The following is a 22,828-nucleotide window of genomic DNA, read 5'->3' on the forward strand; positions in this document are numbered from 1 at the left end:
ATGGTTTATCAATTTTGTTTATCTTCTCAAAGAACCGGCTTTTAGTTTTATTGATCTTTGCCATTGTTTTCTTTGTTTGTATGTCATTTATTTCTGCTCTGATCTTGATGATTTCTTTCCTTCTGCTAACTTTGGGTTTTGTTTGTTCTTCTTTCTCTGGTTCCTTTAGGTGTAAGGTTAGATGGTTTATGTGAGATTTTTCTTGTTTCTTGAGGTAGGCTTGTATTGCTGTAAACTTCCCTCTTAGAACTGCTCTTGCTGCATCCCGTAGGTTTTGCGTTGTCGTGTTTTCATTGTCATTTGTCTCTCGGTATTTTTTGATTTCCTCTTTGATTTCTTCAGTGACCTCTTGGTTATTTAGTAACGTATTGTTTAGCTTCCATGTGTGTCTTTCTTACGTTTTTTTCCCTCTAATTCATTTCTAGTCTCATAGCCTTGTGGTCAGAAAAGATGCTTGATATGATTTCAGCTTTCTTAAATTTACTGAGGCTTGATTTGTGACCCAAGATGTGATCTATCCTGGAGAATGTTCCGTGCGCACTTGAGGAGAAAGTGTAATCTGCTGTTTTTGGATGGAATGTCCTATAAATATCAATTAAATCTCTCTGGTCTATTGTGTCATTTAAAGCTTCTGTTTCCTTATTTATTTTCACTTTGGATGATCTGTCCATTGGTGTAAGTGAGGTGTTAAAGTCCCCCAGTATTATTGTGTTACTGTTGATTTCCTCTTTTATAGCTGTTAGCAGTTGCCTTATGTATGGAGGTGCTCCTGTGTTGGGTGCATATATATTTATAATCGTTATATCTTCTTCTTGGATTGATCTCTTGATCATTGTGTAGTGTCCTACCTTGTCTCTTGTAACGTTCTTTGTTTTAAAGTCTATTTAATCTGATATGAGTATTGCTACTCCAGCTTTCTTTTGATTTCCACTTGCATGGAATATCTTTTTCCATCTCCTCACTTTCAGTCAGTATGTGTCCCTAGGTCTGAAGTGGGTCTCTTGTAGACAGCATATATATGGGTCTTGTTTTTGTATCCATTCAGCAAGCCTGTGTCTTTTGGTTGGAGCATTTAGTCTATTCACGTTTAAGGTAATTATTGATATGTATGTTCCTATGACCGTTTTCTTAATTGTTTTGGGTTTGTTTTTGTAGGTCCTTTTCTACTCTTGTGTTTCCCACTTAGAGAAGCTCCTTTAGCATTTGTTTGTTGTAGAGCTGGTTTGGTGGTGCTGAATTCTCTTAGCTTTTGCTTGTAAAGCTTTTGATTTCTCCATCGAATCTGAATGAGATCCTTGTCGGGTAGAGGAGTCTTGGTTGTAGGTTCTTTCCTTTCGTCACTTTAAGTATATCATGCCACTCCCTTCTGGCTTGTAGAGTTTCTGCTGAGAAATCAGCTGTTAACCTTATGGGAGTTCCCTTGTATGTTATATGTTGTTTTTCCCTTGCTGCTTTCAATAATTTTTCTTTGTCTTTAATTTTTGCCAGTTTGATTACTATGTGTTTCGGCGTGTTTCTCCTTGGGTTTATTCCTGTCTCAGACTCTCTGCACTTCCTGGACTTGGCTGGCCGTTTCCTTCCCCATGTTAGGGAAGTTTTCTACTATAATCTCTTCAAGTATTTTCTCGGGTCCTTTCTCTCTCTCTTCTCCTTCTGGGACCCCTATAATGCAAATGTTGTTGCATTTAATGTTGTCCCAGAGGTCCCTTAGGCTGTCTTCATTTCTTTTCATTCTTTTTTCTTTATTCTGTTCCACAGCAGTGAATTCCACCATTCTGTCTTCCAGGTCGCTTATCCGTTCTGCTGCCTCAGTTATTCTGCTATTGCTTCCTTCTAGTGTAGTTTTCATTTCAGTTATTGTATTGTTCATCTCTGTTTGTTTGTTCTGTAATTCTTCTAGGTCTTTGTTAAACATTTCTTTCATCTTATCGATCTTTGCCTCCATTCTTTTCCCGAGGTCCTGGATCATCTTCGCTATCCTTATTCTGAATTCTTTTTCTGGAAGGTAGCCTATCTCCACTTCATTTGATTGTTTTTCTGGGGTTTTATCTTGTTCCTTCATCTGGTACGTAGCCCTCTGCCTTTTCATCTTGTCTGTCTTTCTGTGAATGTGGGTTTTTTCCCACAGGCTGCAGGATTGTAGTTCTTCTTGCTTCTGCTGTCTGCCCTCTAACGCTGGTTGTTTAAATGGATGGACAGACACACAGACAGATGATTGCCTTAGCCTCCCTAGTCCCACCTTTGCTTGTGGCCCTGCCCTAACCCTGGGTCCTTCCCTTGAATGATGTATTACTCGTATCACTTCTGGTATCCAAAGTCTGATGATGCTACTGCCCCGCCAGCCCCAGAACGTAAGAGCTAGTTGAGAAGTTTAGGAGGATAAAGTCGAGATTCTGCAGAGTGATGTCTGAAGGCTTTCTTGACTGCCCTCTTCAGCCTCTTAACCCCCTGCTCTCCCCACATTATCGTTTTATTTCAATCAGTACCTATACTGCAGTTCCTTAAACATAACAGGACTGTGTGGCTATCTGTGTATGTACTATTGCTTCTCTTCTAATGCCTTTTTTAGTTCTGTCCCTACCAGTTCTTTTTACTATTTATTCTTCAGCTGTGAAGCCTTCCTGGTCCTACTCAGGCACCCCTGGGTGCACGTGGTGCCTGCCTCAGTGTCTGCTTACTTGTCTTTGTCCCCTGTAGGCTGGATTTCTTCAGGGCAGGAACTATGTCATTTTTTTTTTTTTTTTTTTTTAAATCTTAGTTTGCCCAGAGCCTATCACAGGGCCTGACATTTTGGAGATACTAAATAAACATATGGAGGATGGCTTTTATTAATGCCAGCTAATTCTGTCATTCCGTGTGTCGTGTGCCTTGTTAAACATACTTAGTGAAATAAAATTAAAGCCAATTTTAGCAGACATTTAGTGACCTAATAAATAGGAAAGACAATGCAATTTAATAAAGAGGTTATTATTCTGAGATGTAAAATACTTGGTTTCTAATCCTCCTTATTGTCTGTATGATGTCTGCTTTTTTTCTTTTGTAAACTATTTAACCTTTTTAGTTTCTTCATCTGCAAAGTGCAGGTGGTGGTACTTTACCTATAAATCAGCAGGTTAGACCAGATGCTGTTCTAACCTCTTTTCCAACTTTAAAATTTATAATTGGTTGTTTTCTGAAACTTACTTAGTTTCCACTCACCCTAAACATGTTCTTTTAATAAGAAATTGTATTTTCATCAAATAGAAATCTTGATATTGAAAGGAAAGTCACAAAATAAACAAAGCAAACATTCTAATGAGAGAAACAAGCTAAAGGTGAGTGGCTCTGAATGTTTTGAATTCTGAAACAAGTTTTGAAAAATAATTTTAAAAGTGAGATCCTTTTTAAAATGCAACCTCACCTTTCAAGATGTATAAACTAGAATTGTCTTAGAAATTTTAATCATATTATTTTTTAACTCATTTAATTATGGTTGCATCAGCCTTCTATTCATGGGAGGTATTTACCATTCACTAATATCCCTTGATATCTTAATATTGTGTAATCATTCTAAGCTTTTGAGCCTGAGCTGATGGGTTAATCACCTTAAACATACGTGCAGTGGGGCGTTCTAGATGAAGTCGTAGGAGTTCATCAGAGTATGAAAGCTCTCTCAGGTCCTTAAAATGCTCTGATTATCCAGCTGTATGATGTTTACTGAACAGAATGTGGAATTGTCCTGAAACCACCCCATCTGGTGTGGCAGTGCCTACTTGAGCCAGGCAGGGGATGGCTGGGCACACGAAGGACTTTTACACGTTTTAGAGAAGGATGTGCACTGGGCCGTAGGCTGCTGGGCCATAGGAAGTAGCAGAGCCAAGTACATCTGACTAGAGCACCAGGCGCTTTTCTCTTCAGATCCTCCGATCAGGGCCTCCCCACGGGAGATGTGGTGTGCGGTGGAGCACGTGTTCCCCCCGTGCTTCCCCGTACGCTGCTGCCCCAGCCCTCACAGTGCTGCCGGGTGGTGTCTTCTGCCAGACAGGAGGAAGGAAGGAAGGAAGGTCACTAAGCCACAGACACACGGGATAACCCAGCCTGCCCTGTGCAAGGGTGGACATCCCGTCCAGTGGCCTGCGGGATGAGAAGTGGGTGAACTGAGATTGGATCCCAGGTTCCCTAACCCGGGGTCTAAAGCTTTTATTCACAGTGTTCTAGCTTGTGTAGTGTTTACGACCTGGAAGAAGTGAGAAAATAAGTGAGGAAAGAGTATAAGAACCAGAGCCAGAGACAGAATCGTAACTGTATAGCGGAGGCATCCCTAGCCATGGACCTTTCTTCCAGATTGATGCCCTTGTCTGGTCTGTCTGACTGACTGAAGAGGATCCTGAGCTTCCTAGGTGCTTCTTTGTAAAATCATCAACTTCAGTCTTAAGGTCAGAAGTTGCTGCTTTAATTTATTACATGTTTGGAAGGACAGTATCTGAAGGAGATGGCTTCATTTGGAAGCGATCACAAGGGTGTAGGACAGTGTTCTCCTGACTGTTTTAGCCCTCTCATATTTTTCTGATTCCGTAACCACAGGAGAACAGTGTGCTCTGCAACTTTTAGAAGTTGATGGAAGAAAAGGCAGCCGCCGTTTGTTGGGTATTTACTTTACAGAACATAGTGTGCCGCGCACTTCTCCTGTATCATCTTATTCAACCCTCACTTCAGTCCTGTGAGGTAAACACGGTCACCAGACCGTTCAGAGAGATTAACTAATTTTTCCCAAATCACACTTCTAGTAAGTAATGAAACCCACATGCCCTTGTTTTTCTTAACCAGCACTTTGCTCAGCACTTTACGTGGATCTGTCATATCCTTAAAACACCACATGAGATATCAGTACTTTCTAGAAGTCATACAACTGATTGGGGCAGAGCTAGGACTTAAAGCCCAGCAGTCTGGCTCCAGAGCCCACGCTCTTAACCAGGATCTGGTGCTTCCTGGACAAGTCAGTTTCATCTAATTTAAAACTCTGTTTGCTTGCGGACAGAGAAACTGACAAGTGAATGGGAAAAATTATTTCATCACTTCAGACATGAGGGTTCCTATGCGAAACTTAGAGCACGAGGCCCATGATTGGTTAGTTGCTGGTTTTACTAGTCCTTCTGCAACTACTGGAGGGTGTGTCCTCATAGGACTTCTGCCATTGGTTAACCTAACCCAAGTGTGAAGGGTCAAAGAGACAGTTTAAATGGGAGCAGAAATCTATACCTTGTGTTTGTACACAAAGACATGCCTTTCCTGCCTGTTCTGTAGCATCAGACTCATTAAAGCTGTAGGAAAAGAAACTTGTCTCAAGAAAAACGCTGCTACCGCCATCAACAGTGTCCTTGTCTATAAAAATGGCTCCACGGGGACCACCATTTCTCCGTCGGCCCTAAGAATAAACTCTTCTGAAATTTTGTCAACTAGTAACATCAGTGAAAGCCTGTAGGGGAAAACCAAATATATCTTTAAAATGTACACGTAATTCTGTAATGTAGACTTTGTTTAAAGACTCAGGGAAGTCACATTCCTTGTCATTCTTCTGAGAGCTCACCTGAAGTTTTAATTGTATGACTAGTCTGGGAGTTTCGGTCCAGGTGAGAGTTGTACTAACAGCAAATTTTCCCATTGCAGTGACTGCTGGCGTAATTTTTTTGACAAGTGATCTCTAAACTGCTTCAATTATCTTGTTTTCCACAGTGAGAAATTTAATTAAAACAGTTACAGATTGTGAAAAGGTTATTTATGAAAATGCATTTTAAATGTGGATTGAAAAGCCTAGATAAAAATTTATCTAAAATTTTTATTTTAGATAAAAAGATGAAGGTTCTGTAATTTTTTATATCCATTTTACCAGAAGCAAGAATAAGAGCAGTGGGCAGTTTACTTGAAATGTCTATCAGGAGCTTCACGAGTCTATCTCTTTCCTAAATTGCTTGAAAAGTTGACCTCTTTCGTAGAAATGTAAAACCTTAGGAAATAATTTCAGATTTTGAAGTTGTGAATATGAAGGGATTTTGTTTTTGTTTTTCCTCCTTTAAGCAAAAACAACCCCCCAAAATGTGCTTTATTAATAAGGGAGTAGAGGACTCTGAAGTGGCAATGTCTCTAAGGCATGGAAAGCAGATTCTGTCTCCCTAACTAGGCTTGCCCATCCAAGTAAGGTGAGCGAGCGATTGTAGTTGAGCTAATGTGAGGGGCGTGTCACATCCCTTGGGTGAATCAGGGCAGAGGCCGGGAGGAACTTGAGAACCACTAGACTAGTCCTCTGTTACAGTGGATTTCCCACAAGAACCTGCCATCTTCGTTTTATTGTTTTCCTTGAGCTTTTCACCAGCATGTGTAGAACTCAGTCCTCGCCTGCAAGTAGACCAGAGTCTACGAAGGAACAGTTATCACCCTCACTCTGAAGCCTTTCACAATCCCCTGGAAGCGTCAGGTGGTCATTATTTGGATCCACGTGTGTACATCCTATTTGGGGTACTTAACCTTAGAGTGATGTGATCGCTCCTTTATTTGTCTTACTCTTTCCCATTATATTTTAAGCTGATGCTAGGGGCCATCCCTTTTTATCCACAGAGCCCAGAATTGAGTAAGTAATCAATGTTTGATTTCTTGATTCAGAAACAAAGCCCAGTGATTATTCAGGAGAGGAACACCTGCAATTGACTTACATACAGAGTGTTTAGGGAGGACAGAGGAAGGAAGGAAGGCTAACGTGGGAAGACTTTCCAGAGGAAACTGTGTAAACCAAACAGGAAAAGGGGCTGGCAGCACTCAGACAGGGAGAGCTGGGGGGCGGTGCGGGGGGGACACTTTGCATGAAGGCTCACATGACATTCAAAGGCATAGGTGCAGGCGTGTGCAGGGACAGCCAGAACACTGCTGGTACAGGACTGATGAGGTTTACTAGCGTCTTTTTATTTATACCTTTATTTTTATTCTATTCAGGTTGTTCATAGGTAGAATAGAGCTGAGGTACGTAGCAGTACATGGAATCCTGAACGATACTTTAGGGCTAACGCAGTTTAAAGTAAAACCACATCATCAGGTTGGGTGATACAAGTGGAAGACCAGCTGGCCATCTCGATATGTCCTCCTAGTGTGACATTATCTTGGGGAGTTCATTAAGGTACAGGGTCTGACCCTCAGTTTTATAGGGTCAGGCAGAATATCCGTGGTTAAAAGCAAAGTCAGGAGCCGAACTCACTAGTTTGCAATCCTTGCTGTGCCTTTAATTGCTGTGTGACCTTAGGCAAGTTGCTTAACTGCTCTGTGCCTCGATTCCTAGTCTGTAAATGGAAATATTAGTGCTTATCACATGGGGTTGTTAGGAAGATTAGGTAAATTAACATATGGAAAGTATTTAGAATAGCGCCTGGCACATTAAAAGTAATATTTAGTTCTTCAGTTTACCAGTATTGCTCCAACTTTCAGGGCCAACTCTTGCTAACTGTGCCCCAAACATTAATATTTGAAAGACAAAATATACAGTACTATTCACACCCACCAGGAAGATTAAAGTTAAAAAGATAGTTTCAGGTGTTAGCTGGAATGGGGTGCTATAGGAATTCTCATCCACTATTGTGGGAATGTAAGTCGATGCAACTGCTTTGGAAGAATGTTTGGTACCACATGTTAAAGCCGAAAACATGCCTCCCCAAGAGCCAGAGGTTCTGCTCTGGGAACCACTCAACAGAGACTCATACGTGGATGCACCATAAGACGTGCCTAAGAGGCATGCAGGCAAAACTAGAAAGAAGCAAAGTATTCATAACTGGGGTGGATAAAGAAGTGGTAGTACAACCATACAGACCAAGTTTTCACGCAGCAAGAAGGAACCAGGGGTTGCTGCCTGCAGCACCGTGGACAGATCTCACGGGCACGCAGTTGACTGAAAGAAACCTGGCACGAAGGGGTAGCCACTCTGATTCCATCTCTGTGAAGCTCGAGAGCAAGTTAACCTCCCTGGTGGTGTTGAAAGTCAGGATGGCGTTCCTTTGTGGGGGAGATAATAATAACTGGGGGTGCGCACAAGGGGAGCTACTGGGGGCTGTTGATGTTGCCTTTCTTGATCCGGGTGCTGGTTACATAGCTGTGCTCACTTGGTGAAAATTCACTAAGCTGTGCACTTAGGATTTGTACCTTTCTATGAATTATTTTATGCTTGAATAAAAAGTTTAAAAATGTGATCAGTCTGTGTATTAAAAACATTGTATTAGACAGACCAGATACTCTTGTTTATAACAGAACAGCACGTCTTCCTTCAAGCAGATTTGTTCAAGCCGAACAAACCTTCAGCACATCTGGTCTCTCTGCTGTTAAACCAGATGAGAATCTGAAGGTTTCTGGGTGAGTCTAAAAGCTGAGCAAGGAGTTATCTTAATCCTAACATTATGAAACTCTGATAGTTGATGTTTTCATTGTGGAGAAACCTCTGCACCATGAATTAGGTGTGCACCTAGGTGGGCCAGGAGCCCCTTCCCCTTCGTCACGGGACTGGAAGCACTTGCTACCTCTCTCCTGGCCAGTCACATAAGAACACTTGGAAGGATGAGTGAACCCATATAAATCCGTCGCTGCCAGCCAGGCATCCATTCAGGAAGTGCTTCTTGAATGCTTTCTTGTGCCAGGCACTGGGGACACAGTAGTAAACAAGGTAGGCGAAGCCCCTGTTCTCAGGGAGACTGCATTTCCAGTGGAGGACATAGGTAATAATCAAATATATTGGGTGCTGATAGGAATCAGCTGTCAGACCCTTTTAGCATTTCTGGCTGATTTTCCCTTGGGGCAGCCTTTCTCAACTGGGGTTCCAGAGCCCACAGAACACAGAAAATGATGTGCATAATTATTTCCTGAGCTTCCCAGGGGTGGTACAAACGACTGCTGTTCTAGATGCCAAGGAGAGACGTGAACTCACTTCATACAGAGTGGACACCTTAGGGCACCGGGCTTCACTCTCTGGTGGAACCCTGGTTGAGAAAGGCTGTGAACGCTTCTACCAATTCCTGAAGAGGTAGCTGAGAAGCTGAATTGAGCCTTAAAAGAAATCCAGAATTTGGGAAGGATAAAACAAAATAGTTGGAGTTTAAGGCTCCCCAAGTTTGGGTTTAGGGGGCTGATTAATCCCCTAGGCTTTGGATCAGAACCCAGAAAAGCTATACTCCCAGAGGAAGGCTTATCATCTCAGTCCTGTGTGGGGTGCAGGTTGCTAATTCTTCTGTCCCCCACCAAGAGCAGGTACACAGTCTCTCTAGAGAAATAGAACAGTGTAGGCCTTAAATTATTTCTCTTAATTTTTCATATGTAATGGCAGTTAATCAAAAATTACAGGCATACAAGATGAGGAGACAGTAAAAAACAGACCACGATAGATTCATATAGCAGACGCAAACTTTAAAATAACTATGCTCTTTATAATCATGGAATTAGAAGATAAAGTTGATGATTTAAGCAGACAACTGGAAAATATAGAAAACAGCTATTTTAGAACTAAAAAAAAAAAAAAAACGGAATGGTTTTAGTTGCAGACTAGACACAGTTAAGGGAAGAAATAGTGTACTGGAGGTTAAACCAGTGAAACAGAAAGACAGAAACCTGGACGACACAGAAGATCGCGTGAGGCACAAGAGCCTCCAGCGGCACCTCATTCCCTTCAAGCCCCAAAGGTGTGATGCGGCGCCTGTACTTCTCCCCCGGCTCCCCCGCTCAGGCCTCTGTGTCCGCTGTTCCTTCTGCCTGAGATGCCAGCATAGCTCGCTGCTCCGTTGGCTCACGTCTGTCTGCGGTCCTTTCTGTGAGGACGCCTCTGGCAGCTGTCCGAGATCTCCAGCTCCTCCTTGCTCTCCCTGTGTCACGCGCTGTGTATGTGAGCATTGACGTTTGTCTGCTTCCCCGCTGGAATGTAAGCCCCATGAGGACAGAGGTGTTCGTTTTGTTTTGTTTGTTCAACACGATATCCCCAAGGGCTCGGAGCAGTAGGCATTCAACAAATGCCTGCTTCCTGGGGAAGATGGCAAAACCGATACCAAAATCCCTAGCATGAGTTACATAATGTGGGCTTAATAAAATTTAGTTATCCCCCTTTTTCTCATCTTTGTGGAATTTCTGGTTTAATTTTATTTTCTTTAATTTTCTATTTACAAGTTTTCCCTTCCCTTTGTGGGATTTCTGGGTTAACCTCTTTGTTATTTTCTGTATTGTATTATATTGTATTTCTTGTCAAATCTAGATAAATCTAGTTCTATCTCAGATACAAACTGAGAGAAGAGAAGACTTTGAATAATTGATGTAGATGTGTTTTTAAAAGCTGTGTTCAGATGTGGATAGAATTACAACTACTGTTGGTCAGCCGTTCCTTTATCTAAAAACCACAGTAGTCGTTAATACTAGTATTTGCAGAATGAAAATGTAGACATCACAGTTTAAGAATTTATCACATTCAATAAAAGAAAAATACCTGGATAGCTCTGATGTTTCTCTGGCCTAATAGCTTGAGAGTGTTAAAGGGAACAGGTCTTCAACAAAATGGAACTAGCTTTATTGGGCAAGAACTGTGCCAAACAGCTTTCATAGATTTTTTTTGGTTAATCCTCCCACAACCATTGGAAACAGCCAGGATGTGGATTATGATTATAAAATTGAGGTGGAAGGAGGGTAGGTGATTTCCCCGAAGCCACATAGCCAGTTAAGAGGCAGAGCTGGCATTTGAACGTGGGCATCAGACTCCAAAGACCGAGATGAAGAAGTTGTATGAGTCTAGAAGCTGCATAATGTACTCCTCACAGCCATAGACCAGCACGTGGGGATGCAATTTGATTGTTGAATTAATGATGTCTTATTTAAGTGATTATGGGGGACAGATTCTTATTTAGCATTGTTATTAATGTTGTGGTTTTGTCCTTAATTATAAAATAACTTGGTTATGTGATGTGTTCACGGTCATTTCTGGTACTCAACGAGGAAATTAGTTTATTCAGAACCCCAGCAAGAATGAATTTCTCAAAAGACTATTTTTAGCTAATGTGTGTGTTTTATAAACTCAAAATAATCATGGTAAGAATAAACTTAAATAATCTTTTAGCACTCTATTTTATGTGAAAACTTTTTACATTTTGAAATGACCAGGTTTCACCCTGGTGAGGTGGTGTGTAGTCAGCATAATTGTCTCCTTTTAAAAGGACTCAAAACCTAAACATTATTTTCAAATCACTTTTGTAAATTCTCTGTTTAAAATGGTTTTTCCCAGCTTAAATTTTATGCTTGATTTTACTTGTGACAGAAATAGAATTAAACGCTGTTTCCTTTATCCTAGAAAATCTTTTCTCTTCAGAGCAAGATTTCTTTGGTGCTGGGCCATATGTCGGTGGAGTTTTCAGGTCGGGAATGGCAGATGAAGGACCTCTGCCTGTGTTAGGGCATGTTTTGCCATAATGTGACCCCCCTGACACCTATCAAGTGTCCAGGTCACCCTGTCAGTTCCATTTAGACATCTTCCTTATCGAAGACAAAAACTCAGAAGTGGATCTTGATGAATAAGTCTCTTATAATGATTCAAGAATGTTTATTAATATACATTTATTTCTTGTCCATCTTTGTTCACTCTTTTTAATAATGTTCTGACTTTCAGGAATAGAATACAGAGGTGTTTTTTTTTTAATATTTATTTATTTGGATGTGCCAGGTCTTAGTTGAGACACGTACGTGGGCTCCAGTTCCTGGACCAGAGATCGAACCCAGGTCCCCTGCATTGGGAGCATGGGTCTTAGCCACTGCACCACCAGGGAAGTCCCGAATACAGAATTTTACTGGGAAATTTTTTTCCTGAGGGCAGGGAATGTAAGATTGATAGGTAACGTTTGCAAAAAGAATTCAGGTGAGGTCTCCCTATCAAAATTTACACTATTTGAGTAAATATTGCATTTTACTCTAGCACATCTCCTCAATTCGCATTCATCTTAGAGAAGCTATTGCTATGTTTCCTGCCGCTTGGTCTTTAATTAGTTCCTTTCTTTATTCATTACTGTGTTCCCGACATTGAGAACACAGGAGAACAAGGTCTGTTCCTTCCTCTTAAGGACCTTGTAGACCAGGGGGAGAGAAAGGAGGCAGAGAAATAATTGTGGGCACTGAGTACGTGCGAGTTATCAGTTATCAGGGAAGCACAGAGAAGGGAGTGATAATTCAGCCTGGAGTCTCCCAGAGAAAGACCTAAAGAGGGAACAGCATGTGCGGAGAAACTGCAGCATGAAACAGACAGGCTTCCTCAGGGCCCTTAACGTGTGGATGAAGCTTACAGTGCACTGTCTCTCTCGTAGGAGCCAGGAGGGAGGAGTGGAGATTTGTAAGCAAGGAAGCAACAAGCTTAGGTTTTTCATTTTAGCAGATAATTCTGGAGAAAGGGTTAGATGAAGAAGCACTAGGCAGCTTCTGGGTGATTCTAATGTAGTCACGTTGGGAATGTAGAGGAAAGATACGAGAGAGAAATAGGAGATAAAGAAAGATTGGCAGGTGGAATGGTGGTGAGATGGGAAAGTGGAGGCATGGATTCTGTCTAGGACAGGAGTCCTTCAGAGGTTCGTGCAGACCGATGGTCTCCTAGCACTTGGTTAGAGAGGCGTGCCTGCAGAACTGCCTCACTCACAGGTACAGGACCCTGTTTTTAAAGTGCAAAGAAGGGGGATCTTTGCAGCGCATTTTAACAACATAAAGGAGCTCTGTTAAGCTTCTTCCAGAGGAAATTCAGTTAAGTTGCTTAGAATCAAGGAGTTTATCATGCCCAGTGTCCTCACTCTGGGTCGTCTGAGGAATGGCTCCAGAGATGTGTAGACAGGCGGAGGCAAACTCGGGGCAGCTGAGAGGACCCGGTGCAGGCGGGATTTGGCGCGCTTTCCTCAGCAGCGTTCAGTCCAGCCGTCCAACGAGCACTTGCTGAGTGGTCCTCCTTAGGCTCCCGCCCTGCCATTACTCTGTGCAAAAGAATCAGTACCCCACAGTCCGTGCTCATAAAAAACAGTAGGTGAGGCCAGAGCCAGTCAGTCGTTTCTGTGCAGTAACAGCGGCATATGTTGGTCCATTGTTGGCGTAACAGGTGTGGTGGACTCTGCGTTTGTGGGAGAGACAGAGGAGGAGGTTCACTGGAGCCTCATCGTGAAAAATGGACTAGGCAGAGAAGGCAGGTGCAGAGACTCACAGGCAACAGCATGTGAACTGGAAGGAACTTTCACGTGAAGCGCCGGACTCACTGCAGAGCAGGGGGCCGACACAGAGACTTTGCGGCATGTCGTGAAGGGGAGCGTTCTCTAGGAGAAAATGGAAATACGAGAAGTTACGCAAAGACGTCAAGTGTAAAAAGACATCGTTCCGCACATCTGAGCTCTGCCGACAGTGGAGTCCTGAGTCCCCGCCCCAGGTCCTGGCGCCTTTTAGGAGTGGATTCTGAGCTTCTCTGTGATGGAATTATTGATAGGTCAGCAGCATCCCCGCTACACTAGATGGATGATTCCACTCGATTATTTGTGAACTTGTGACAAAGAATGCACTCACTCTTGTTTAAAATTTCTAACTAGCCTCAGAAAAATACGAAGAGGAGTTTCATAATGTCAGATTATTTAAAGGGAAGCAGCCAGTTGTTGGGGACACTGGAAGATAAGAGCATTAGGAGAAGAGGGACAGAGAGACAGGGTTGCTCTGCCTCAGATCCCCGAGCCCTCAGACAGAAGCCCTCAGGCAGCCTGCCACCCTCATCCTTCCCTGTAGTAACCATTTGTTGATCCTTTGCTGGCTGACCTCCCCAGCTGTTCTTAGCCAATGACCTCATCTCCTTCTTGCAATAAAATAGCAGGTCATCAGCAAGAATCCCCTCCACTCCCTCCCAGAAACGTACACATTCATCCACAGTCACACTCCTTTTTCTTCTGTCGGGTCCCAGTCTGCTTTTATGCTTTCCTATATTTTTCACGTCCTGTCCATTGAACAGACAATACTTGTGATGGAAGAGGCTGCACCCCCAAGGCCAAATCCAACTGTGAAATCGTCATGAAAGAAATATTGTGAAAATTGCATTTTTAATCTTTAAAGTCTTCACTGTAAAATATGAAAGTCAATAATTCAGTGGCCTAAACAATTTGAAAATTCAAATAAACTAGCATTGTAATATCTGACAGAATAATTGAACAAGGAATGAATGACATAAGTGTAGGTTTTAAATAGTCTGCTACTTTACATTTCAGTTACTTAAGGAGATTCCAGTCATTTACTGGAGTTTAAAGAGTCTTGATTCTTTTAAATAAGCATAGAAAGAGAACTCTGCATGGGTGAAGCCATATTTTTTTCAGCTACTAACAAATGACTGAAGCAGCCGTGGGCTCTGCATTTTGCCAAGCTACGTGCTCAAGGCAGTGACCTAGTTGCAAGTCCCGCCCTCCAGACTGACCTTCCCGGCTCCATGCCCACAGTTTCCAGAGACAGTCCCGAAGTGCGGAATCTAAATCCACACTCCGTAACTTGGCCACGCGTGGTCTGGTATATGGGTGTCTCCGGCTCATTGCTCTCCCCTTTCGTGTGCATTCCACAGTGTGCTCACCTGAACCCTGGGTGAGAAGGGTTCTTGTGTCTGTACCTCCATTGTTTTGCACCTGCTGTTCATTCCGCCGAATTTTTAATAAATTTTCCCAGCTGCTTTTGCTTTTCTCTGCTTTCAACACTTCTGGGAAATTTTCTTCCCCTTTCCCTTTCCCGGTGCCACGCCGGGTGCTTCCCTTCGCCACAGCGTGTGACACGTTGCCTGATAGTTCTCTTCAGTCGCCTGTCATCTCCATCCCGCCAGCGACCTCACTAGACAGGACACCCCTTTCCCGCCACGGTGTCTAGCAGGAGTGCCAGCCACAGGGTAGGGGGCTAAGTAAAGGATTTTTTTTTTGGTTTTTGTTTTTTGGGTTGTTGTTTTTTTTTAACGCGGTAAGATTACTTTCTTTTTGTTGAGATGCTAGCTGCTTTTGTTAATTCACCAGAATTGTAATACCTGCAGTTTGCTACTTGTAACTAAAATCAACTCAAATATTTTTGTTTGTTTGAATCTTATCTGAGAGCTTTCTCCTTGCGTTGGTCACTGGAAGATCATAGCTATATTAGTAACCTGCCTTCAGCTACTGCAAGGGACACCATGGCTTACCAATATGTTCTAAGGATATTCTTGACCTTTAGTCTTCCTCTGCCCCTATTTAATGAGTATTCCTTTTAGATTCTATCCACGTTCAAAGTTCTGAACACATAGCTCTTCAGCAAATATTCAGTTCCTCCTTTATGAGAAAACATTTTTAAAAATTTAAGGTGGTCACGTACAAATTGTATAAGCCTTACCCCTGCAAAGGTAGTATCATCCCTTCAGATTAATAGTTGTCTTACAAAATGGAGCACATTACAATATACCTTGCCATTCAGATACTTTTGCTTTTCTAAATCAAATAAATTGAGATATACTATTTAGTAGATGCTTCTTAAAAGAGAGTAGCTAAGGTCAGCACTTTAAAATCAGTCACTTGGCTCCTCCCCTTGTGTGTAGTGGCTGCTGACGTTCATCACCTGTGAGTCTCATCATTTTAGAAATCCAGGAGAGAGGTCGGCAAGGGTAATGCTTTACTAGGATAGTTAACAATGTAAGCTATTCTTTATAAAGTTCTTAATATATATCTGGCATTTTGCTGGAATACATACGTATGTATATGTAATTTCTCATCCTTTCAGGATACTTATTAAGGATTCACATTTTACAGGTAAAGAAACAGATTCTGGGGAAGTGGATGAACTTGACTGAGATCAGGGACAGTAAAACGCAGAAGCCCATCTGACTCCACATCTTTTCTCTTACCCCTTGACCACATTTCTCCACTTCAAAAGCTCTGGTGATGATCATTAAATTGATTACCATTGATAAAACTGATGTTCCAAAATACTTAGATTATTTCCTGGCTCTTTTAAATATTAAGTAGATACCAGTAAGTCCAAAGTCACTATGTAATTGATTATCCCCAGAAACTTAGAAATCAGTTGTAGGGTAGGCTTCACACTTTCATAGATATAAATGTCATTGAGCAACGTATCTAATTTGATCTTATAGAATGATCATCTCTCTGGACCTTTTTCAGTTTCAAAATACCTTTAAAATAACCATAGTGTACTTGTTATCACATCTGCAACATGTCCTCGTAGAACTAGGAGAATGGCTTTAGCTCTTTTTGGGTTGTTTTTTATTGTTGAGTAATGAGAGTTCTTCATATATTCTGGACACTAGACCATTGTCAGATAGGTGATTTGCAAATATTTTCTCCCGTACTGTAGATTGTCTTTTCACTTTCTTGCTGATGTCCTTTGACACAGAAGTCTTTAATTTTGCTGGAGTCCGTTTTATTTATATATTTTTTTGGTTGTTTGTGCTTTTGTTAGCATATCTAAGAAACTAATAACTAAGGTCACAAAGAGTTACACCTGTGTTTCTGCTGTTCAACCTGGCTAGTGAATTTTTCACTGGAGTTGTTACACTTTGCACCTCAAGAATTTCTTTGGATTCTTTTCTGTATTTCTTATATCTTTATTAATATTCTCGATTTTGGTGCGGCATTGTTCTAATACCCTTCTTTAGCTTTTTAGATACAGGCTATCATTTAGTTCCTTGAATATATTTCAAATAACTGATTTAAAGTCTTTGTCTAGTGGGATGAATTGGGAGATTGGGATCGACCTATATATACACTAATATGTATAAAATAGATAACTAATAAGAACCTGCCGTATTAGCACAGGGAACTCCACTTCACTGTACAGTAGAAACTAACACAACCTTGTAAAACAACTCTACCCCAATAAAAAATAAAAATAAATAAAGTCTTTGTCCAGTAAGTTCAGTGTCTCAGCTTCATCAGGGATATTTTTCTACTGACTACTTTTTTTTTCTCGTGTATAGACTATACTTTTGTTTTTTCTTTGCATGTTGCATAATGGTTTTTGTTTGTTTAAAACTGGACATTTACTATAGTGTGTCTGTGCGAAAATCAAATTCTCCTTCCTCCCTAGGATTTGTTTTTTTCTTGCTTTAATTACTTTTCCAAACTGATATTGTAAAGTGGATACTTATCATGCGTTGCCTCAGAAGTGTCTTTTCTCTCTTGCCTTGGTGGTCAGCTAATGGTTGGACAGAGATTTTGTCAAATGCTTGGAAATGAAGTGTGTAGTCTTTACCAAGAGGCCGTGGGTACCTGCTGGAGCTTGTCTTCAACACTGAGCCAACCAGTTTACAACTAACTGGCTTAGCCTTGACTTTCCTTCTTATACTGAACCTCAAGGTCAGCCAGAGGAGAGCTCAGGGCCTTCTCAGGTCTGTCCTGGGCAAGTACCTGACACTGTAGCCTTTGAGATTACAGAAATATGTCAGAACTTTGCAGAGCTGGTAGGGACATCTCATGCCCCCACTTTTCCTTGTAAGCTTTGTGGTTAGCCTGTTATTTGCTCCAGTCTTTCTCCACCACTTCAAGCAGCTAATCTCATAAACAATTGCCTCTGATTATTTTCTTCAGATACCCTGAGGGAAAAGACTTTGCTCACTGGATGAGCTCCCGGTCAGGTCAAATAAAGGCAGTCCTCTGGGGATGGGGTTTTGAAAGCCTCCACCCTGCCCTGCCCCCTCCAGTGACCTCCAGCCTGCTGGCTTCCTGCATGCTGGATTGCGGCTCCTGCAGAGCCGGGGGGTGAGGGGTGGGAATAGGACCGAGCTCACCCTTCATTCCAAGGTGCGGCCAATTTTTTAAAATATAAATGCTCCCTAGATCTCTGCAAGCCTTTGGTTAACTTCCAGGCATCTAAAAATGTTGATTCTAACCATTTTTGCCAGTTTCTCTCTGCTTTTTCAGGAGAATTTTTGGAGGTTCTTACTCTTATCATTTTCACTGATGTCACTTTTATATTTTTCCTTACATTATAATTAGATATATAGTTAAATGGTCGCCGAATTAATTCACTGAAAGCAGAATGCGTCTTCCTTTCCAGAAATTTCTCTGAACTTTTTTGTCTTCTCCTGTTATATTTTAGGACTATGATGATGGATATGGCACTGCTTATGATGAACAGAGTTATGATTCCTATGATAACAGCTATAGCGCCCCAGCCCAAAGGTAAGAGCCAATCTTTATGGCCAGACTCCATAGCAGACACTTGTGCCCTTCCACAGTTGCTGTACTCTGGGAACAGGGTGATGATTGGCCAGTGACGGTGATTTGACTCTGCCTGCTTTGGTTTTGTTTGTTTTCATCGGAGAAGCACTATCTTATCCTACTGAATAGCATGTATTGCTCTCAACTTGACTGTAGTGCTAAAGCAATGAGTCTTGGAAAATAAAAGTTGAAATTTTATTTGCTCTAAAAATTTAACTTAAGCTTTCAGTATATTCTAAGGAAGAACAGTGTCTACCAAGTCTGTGGCTCTTCAAGTCCTAAGGCCCAGAGTCATATCAGAAATGCGTAAATATCCCGCATTGTCAGTGCCTGGGGGTGGAAGTGACAAAAGTTTTTTTCGGTGTTCATAGATCATTGCTGTTTCTTCGCAGCAGTGCTTCTGTTTTCTAGCAACTTGAAATTCCTGTTTGTGAAAAATGAGTGAGTTCTAATTTGTCTTCTAAAGAAGTGTTGACTTAGAAATGAGTGTTATTAGAGGGAAACACAGCTTCATAGTTACGTCTTCTGATAGTAGACCTTGATGTCCATTGATACATGAAATCCGTGTTCCGTTCAGAATGTTTTCCTGAATGCCTAGAAACCTCTTGTTTTATGTTTAAAATTCTGAGTGGTAGACAAAGACAGACATACGCAAACCCAAATACTGGCTTTATGAAGCAGAAATAAATATGGACTACGTGGTTACTTCGATGAAGCATAAATTCACTTTTGAACTCATTCCGAGCCAGGCAAGCTTTGAACAGACGGGCACCCTGGTGCTGAGGTTGACAGGGATATAATTTTTTCTCTTTTTGTTCATGCCAGATTTTTTACTTATATAATTTATAACAATTAAGTAGCCTTTAAACTTTGACTCCCAGCTGGTCTTCTTTACGGGAAGCCTTGTGCATGGTGTTTGCATCCTTGCGGGTTTTGGCACGCCCCGGGGGTGACTGGCACACAGTGGACGTTAGACAGGACTTTACGTGTCTCACCCTGTATAGCTGTCCCGGCAGTGTCACGAAGTATGTGGGGCTGTTCCCGTTATACAGATGAAGGGAAGGAGCACAGAGCATGAGATTAAGTAATTAGCCGGAAATCACACATGGAGTGCAATCCTTTAAAGACTCACACGTCTCATTTAATCTGAACGGCAACAGCAGGAGTTAATGTGCCTGTTTTACAGATGATGAAACTGAGGCTCAGAGAAGTAAATAACTAACCCAGAATGTGAACCAGACTTGGAAAGCTTGTAGTCTTCCCACTTTAAGCTGTGATAGCGTATTAATATGATTGATCACACGCACTCGTTCCTTTGGTCATTTATTCATTCAGCCAACATTTATTAAATGTCCACTACGTGTATTAAACGTAGGCACTGTGCTCGATGTTGGATTACAAAGATTATTGAGACAGAGACCCTCTCCTTGGGAAGTTCACAGGCTAGAATGAAATACAAATATTTAAAAGCAATGTAATGTGGTAATCACGTGAGAGTCTGAGGAAAAACACAGTATTTCCATAAGAAGACAGTGCTCAAGTCTGGTTGGGAACACTGGGGACATTTCACTGAGAAAGTGAAGGGCAAGTAGGGGTCACCAGGGTACAGGCAGGGAAGGACATTTCCCAAAGCCAGAGCAAGGCACAGAGCCTGACACAAGAAGTGCTGCCTGAGCTGGAGGGCGTGCCGCACGGGACAGATGAGGCAGGAGAGGGAGTGACCGCATCCTCCCCAGTCTCAGGGAGCAGGCTCCGGACCGTGGGCAGCAGCGGGGAGCCAAGGGAGCAGTGTGTTCACACCTGGATTCAGAGAAATGGATTAGAAGGCGGTAGAGAGGCCAGGTTGGCAGATGGCGAGCCTGGAGGCAGAGACCCATTAGGAGGCTGGCACGTTCCGAATTATAAGCCCTTTAAATGTCAGGAAGACTCACGTGAAAGAAACACCTTTCATGACAGCCAGCCCACCTGCCCGGAAGTGATCTTTTCAGTGCTACCTGAAGGAGTCACAGAGAATTGCATGAGAATGCCACACGTTGGCAAGTGCGGAAGTCACTGTTGGTCGGTTACTCTTAATATTCATTTAATCCTCATAACCTGTGAAATAAGTGTCAGTCCTTTTAAAGAAGAAAAACTGGTTTTTACAAAAATTAGGTAACTTGCCTAAGATCATGCAACTTACAAGCGAAGGGGCCCGACTGAGCACCTCGGTCTGTCTGTCTGTCTCCCTCTTCACCGTCTACTGTAAATCACAATGAAGCAGCTATATTATGGAGCAGCGTGAGGAAATGGTTCCAGGTGCTGTATTAGTTTGCTAGAGTTACCATAACAAAATACCACAGACTGTATTTAAAGAAACAGAAATTTGTTTTCTCAAGGTTACAGAGGCTGGAGGTCCAAGATCAAGGTGTTGGCAGATCTGCTTTCTTCTGAGGCCCCTCTCCTTGACTCGCAGCTGGCCGCCTTCTCACTGTGTCCTCTGTGCGCGTGCATCCCTGCTTTCTCTTTGTGTCCAAATTCCCTTCCTTGTAATGACAGCAGTCAGATTGGACTAGGGCCCACAGAAGGCCCCATTGTAACTTAATCACCTCTTTAAAGATGATTGATTGTCTCCAGATACACATTATGAGGTACTGGGGGTCAGGGCTTCAACATATGATTTGGGGGGAAAACACCGTTCAGCCTATAACATGCACATATTATAACATCGGTTTAAGTACAACACTATGTATCTCATAATTAGAAATCTAGTATAAACCAGTTAGAGCAGATTTTTTTGAGATCATCCCCAGGATTGAGTAGTGGGTGTCGACCAGGAAGTCACCATCACATCATGTTCAGCAGTGAACGTTGGCTGTGTGCTTGGTGTACTATACCATGGGCTTCACACAGATTCTTTCCCCCCTCAGCATGCCCTGAACTATTGCAAAATTCAAGTCTAAACACGCCATTCCCTTGCATACAGGTTCAGAGAGGTTAAATCGCTTATCCAAACTCAGAAGGCTGAGCAGTGGTAGATCCACATTGGCCCCAAGCATCCTCGTTTGTACTTCCGTTGCCTTTCAACTCTCCTTTTGTCGTGGTTTTGATTTCAGTTACTGAAACTGGTTCCTATTAATATTTTCCATATACAGTATTCAAAGACCTGATATTTTGTGATGCTGCTTAAATCCCTTAGGAATCATGCCTTCATCTGAACTGGAACTGTTGTTGCCTTATCAGACTGCAATGCCTTAATCAAACCTAAGATTTCATTTATCCTGCATATTAATGTTGCGGGCTAAGACGAATGAAATTAAGAACTTGGTTTTGCCAATTTTACGTGAGATCCTTTCAGCAAAGGACATTCACGGCCACTACTTTCAAGGAGCAAACAACCTAGTATCCACTAACAGATAATACCATGTAACACTTGATATTCTGGGGTCTAAATTTTCTTGGTTTTTACAGTCCAGGTTCTATAAAATTTATTTCAAACTTCAGTAATTCTCTCAATTCAGAATTTGAAAGTACTGTCTGTGCTGTAGTTATATAGCTCAGCGTTACTGCCGAATTCTTTACTTGGTCTCCTTTTAGATTACAAGCTGTTCTGAAAATGTTCTTTGACACGTCAAGACGTAGTGGAAAGAGCACAGAGCAGAAGTTCTTAGGACCGCACTGTCCACCCTGGCAGCCTCCAGCACACGCGCCTGTTGAACACTTGAACGGTGTCTAGTCCAAAGGGGGATGTGTTGGGGGTGTCAGGCACATACCCGATTCCAAAGGCGGTGTGGAGTAAATAAAGGACGCAAAATAAAGGACGCAAAATAAATACACGATTAAGATCAACATCACCTGTTTATTTTTACTTTTTGTTTAAACGTGGCTACTAGAAAACTCTAAATTACAATTTTCCCTTGGACAGCGCAGAGTTAAAAGATGGCGGTGTCTCTGGCACCAGCACAGAGGAGCTGTGTCTCAGGTTCAGGACAGTGCACCCTCGGGGCAAGCAAGTCAGCTCACCAGGAGCAGAAAGAGAAGTAGAGAGTGTCCAGTAACATTGATCCTTTTGAAACTTCTATTTTAAAGTTTTGTACTATGTTACTACCACTATAGCACACATGTTACCCATAAATAGTTTCAGTTACAAGCTCAAAAACCATTTCTTTGTGATGCAGATGTGTTATCAGAAACGTCTGCAGACCCAGGCCACGGTGTAAGAGTCTGACGGAGCTGGGTTTAGGTCCCACTTTTAACGCTTACTGGTTACGTGACTGTGGGCAAGTCATTTCACCTCTCTAAGCCTCCATTTGTAAAATGTGTAACTTGGTTTTTTCTTTGGAGGATCGACCTGAAGGTTGAACGAGACAGGAAAGCCCACAGCCCTAGTGAACCGCCTGGAGGTAGGCGGGCTGCCCAGCGTCTTCTCTGTGAGGGACTAAATGAGACCTTCCCCGGCGGCGTAGTTCCACATTCCACCAGGCGGTTAGCGTAGCGCTGAGGGAGCCCCAGTGCCCGCCCTACATAGAAAATAGAAAATTCAGCATAGTTCAGCTACGTTTCCCCATGGATGTTTGTGATGGCCCCCATAGCGTAAAACAAGGCATTGTTTATCTAACTTCACACATTTAATGAGT

General features: G+C 42.2%; 1 protein-coding gene across 4 annotated transcripts in view; it reads left to right on the plus strand.

Annotated features, from left to right (window-relative positions):
* KHDRBS3 (KH RNA binding domain containing, signal transduction associated 3) overlaps positions 1 to 22,828 on the plus strand; it is a 171,779-nt gene that overhangs the window by 116,797 nt on the left and 32,154 nt on the right. For all 4 annotated transcript variants that reach the window (XR_004346512.1, XM_032610280.1, XM_032610283.1 and 1 more), the window contains one exon: positions 18,094 to 18,176. Coding sequence is in view for 3 of the 4 variants with exons in the window: in XM_032610280.1 (XP_032466171.1) it covers positions 18,094 to 18,176 (83 nt within the window). In the remaining variant the exon portion in view is untranslated. The remainder of the gene's footprint in view (positions 1 to 18,093; positions 18,177 to 22,828) is intronic.

Source organism: Phocoena sinus, chromosome 17, assembly GCF_008692025.1.
Source record: "Phocoena sinus isolate mPhoSin1 chromosome 17, mPhoSin1.pri, whole genome shotgun sequence".
NCBI lineage: Eukaryota > Metazoa > Chordata > Mammalia > Artiodactyla > Phocoenidae > Phocoena > Phocoena sinus.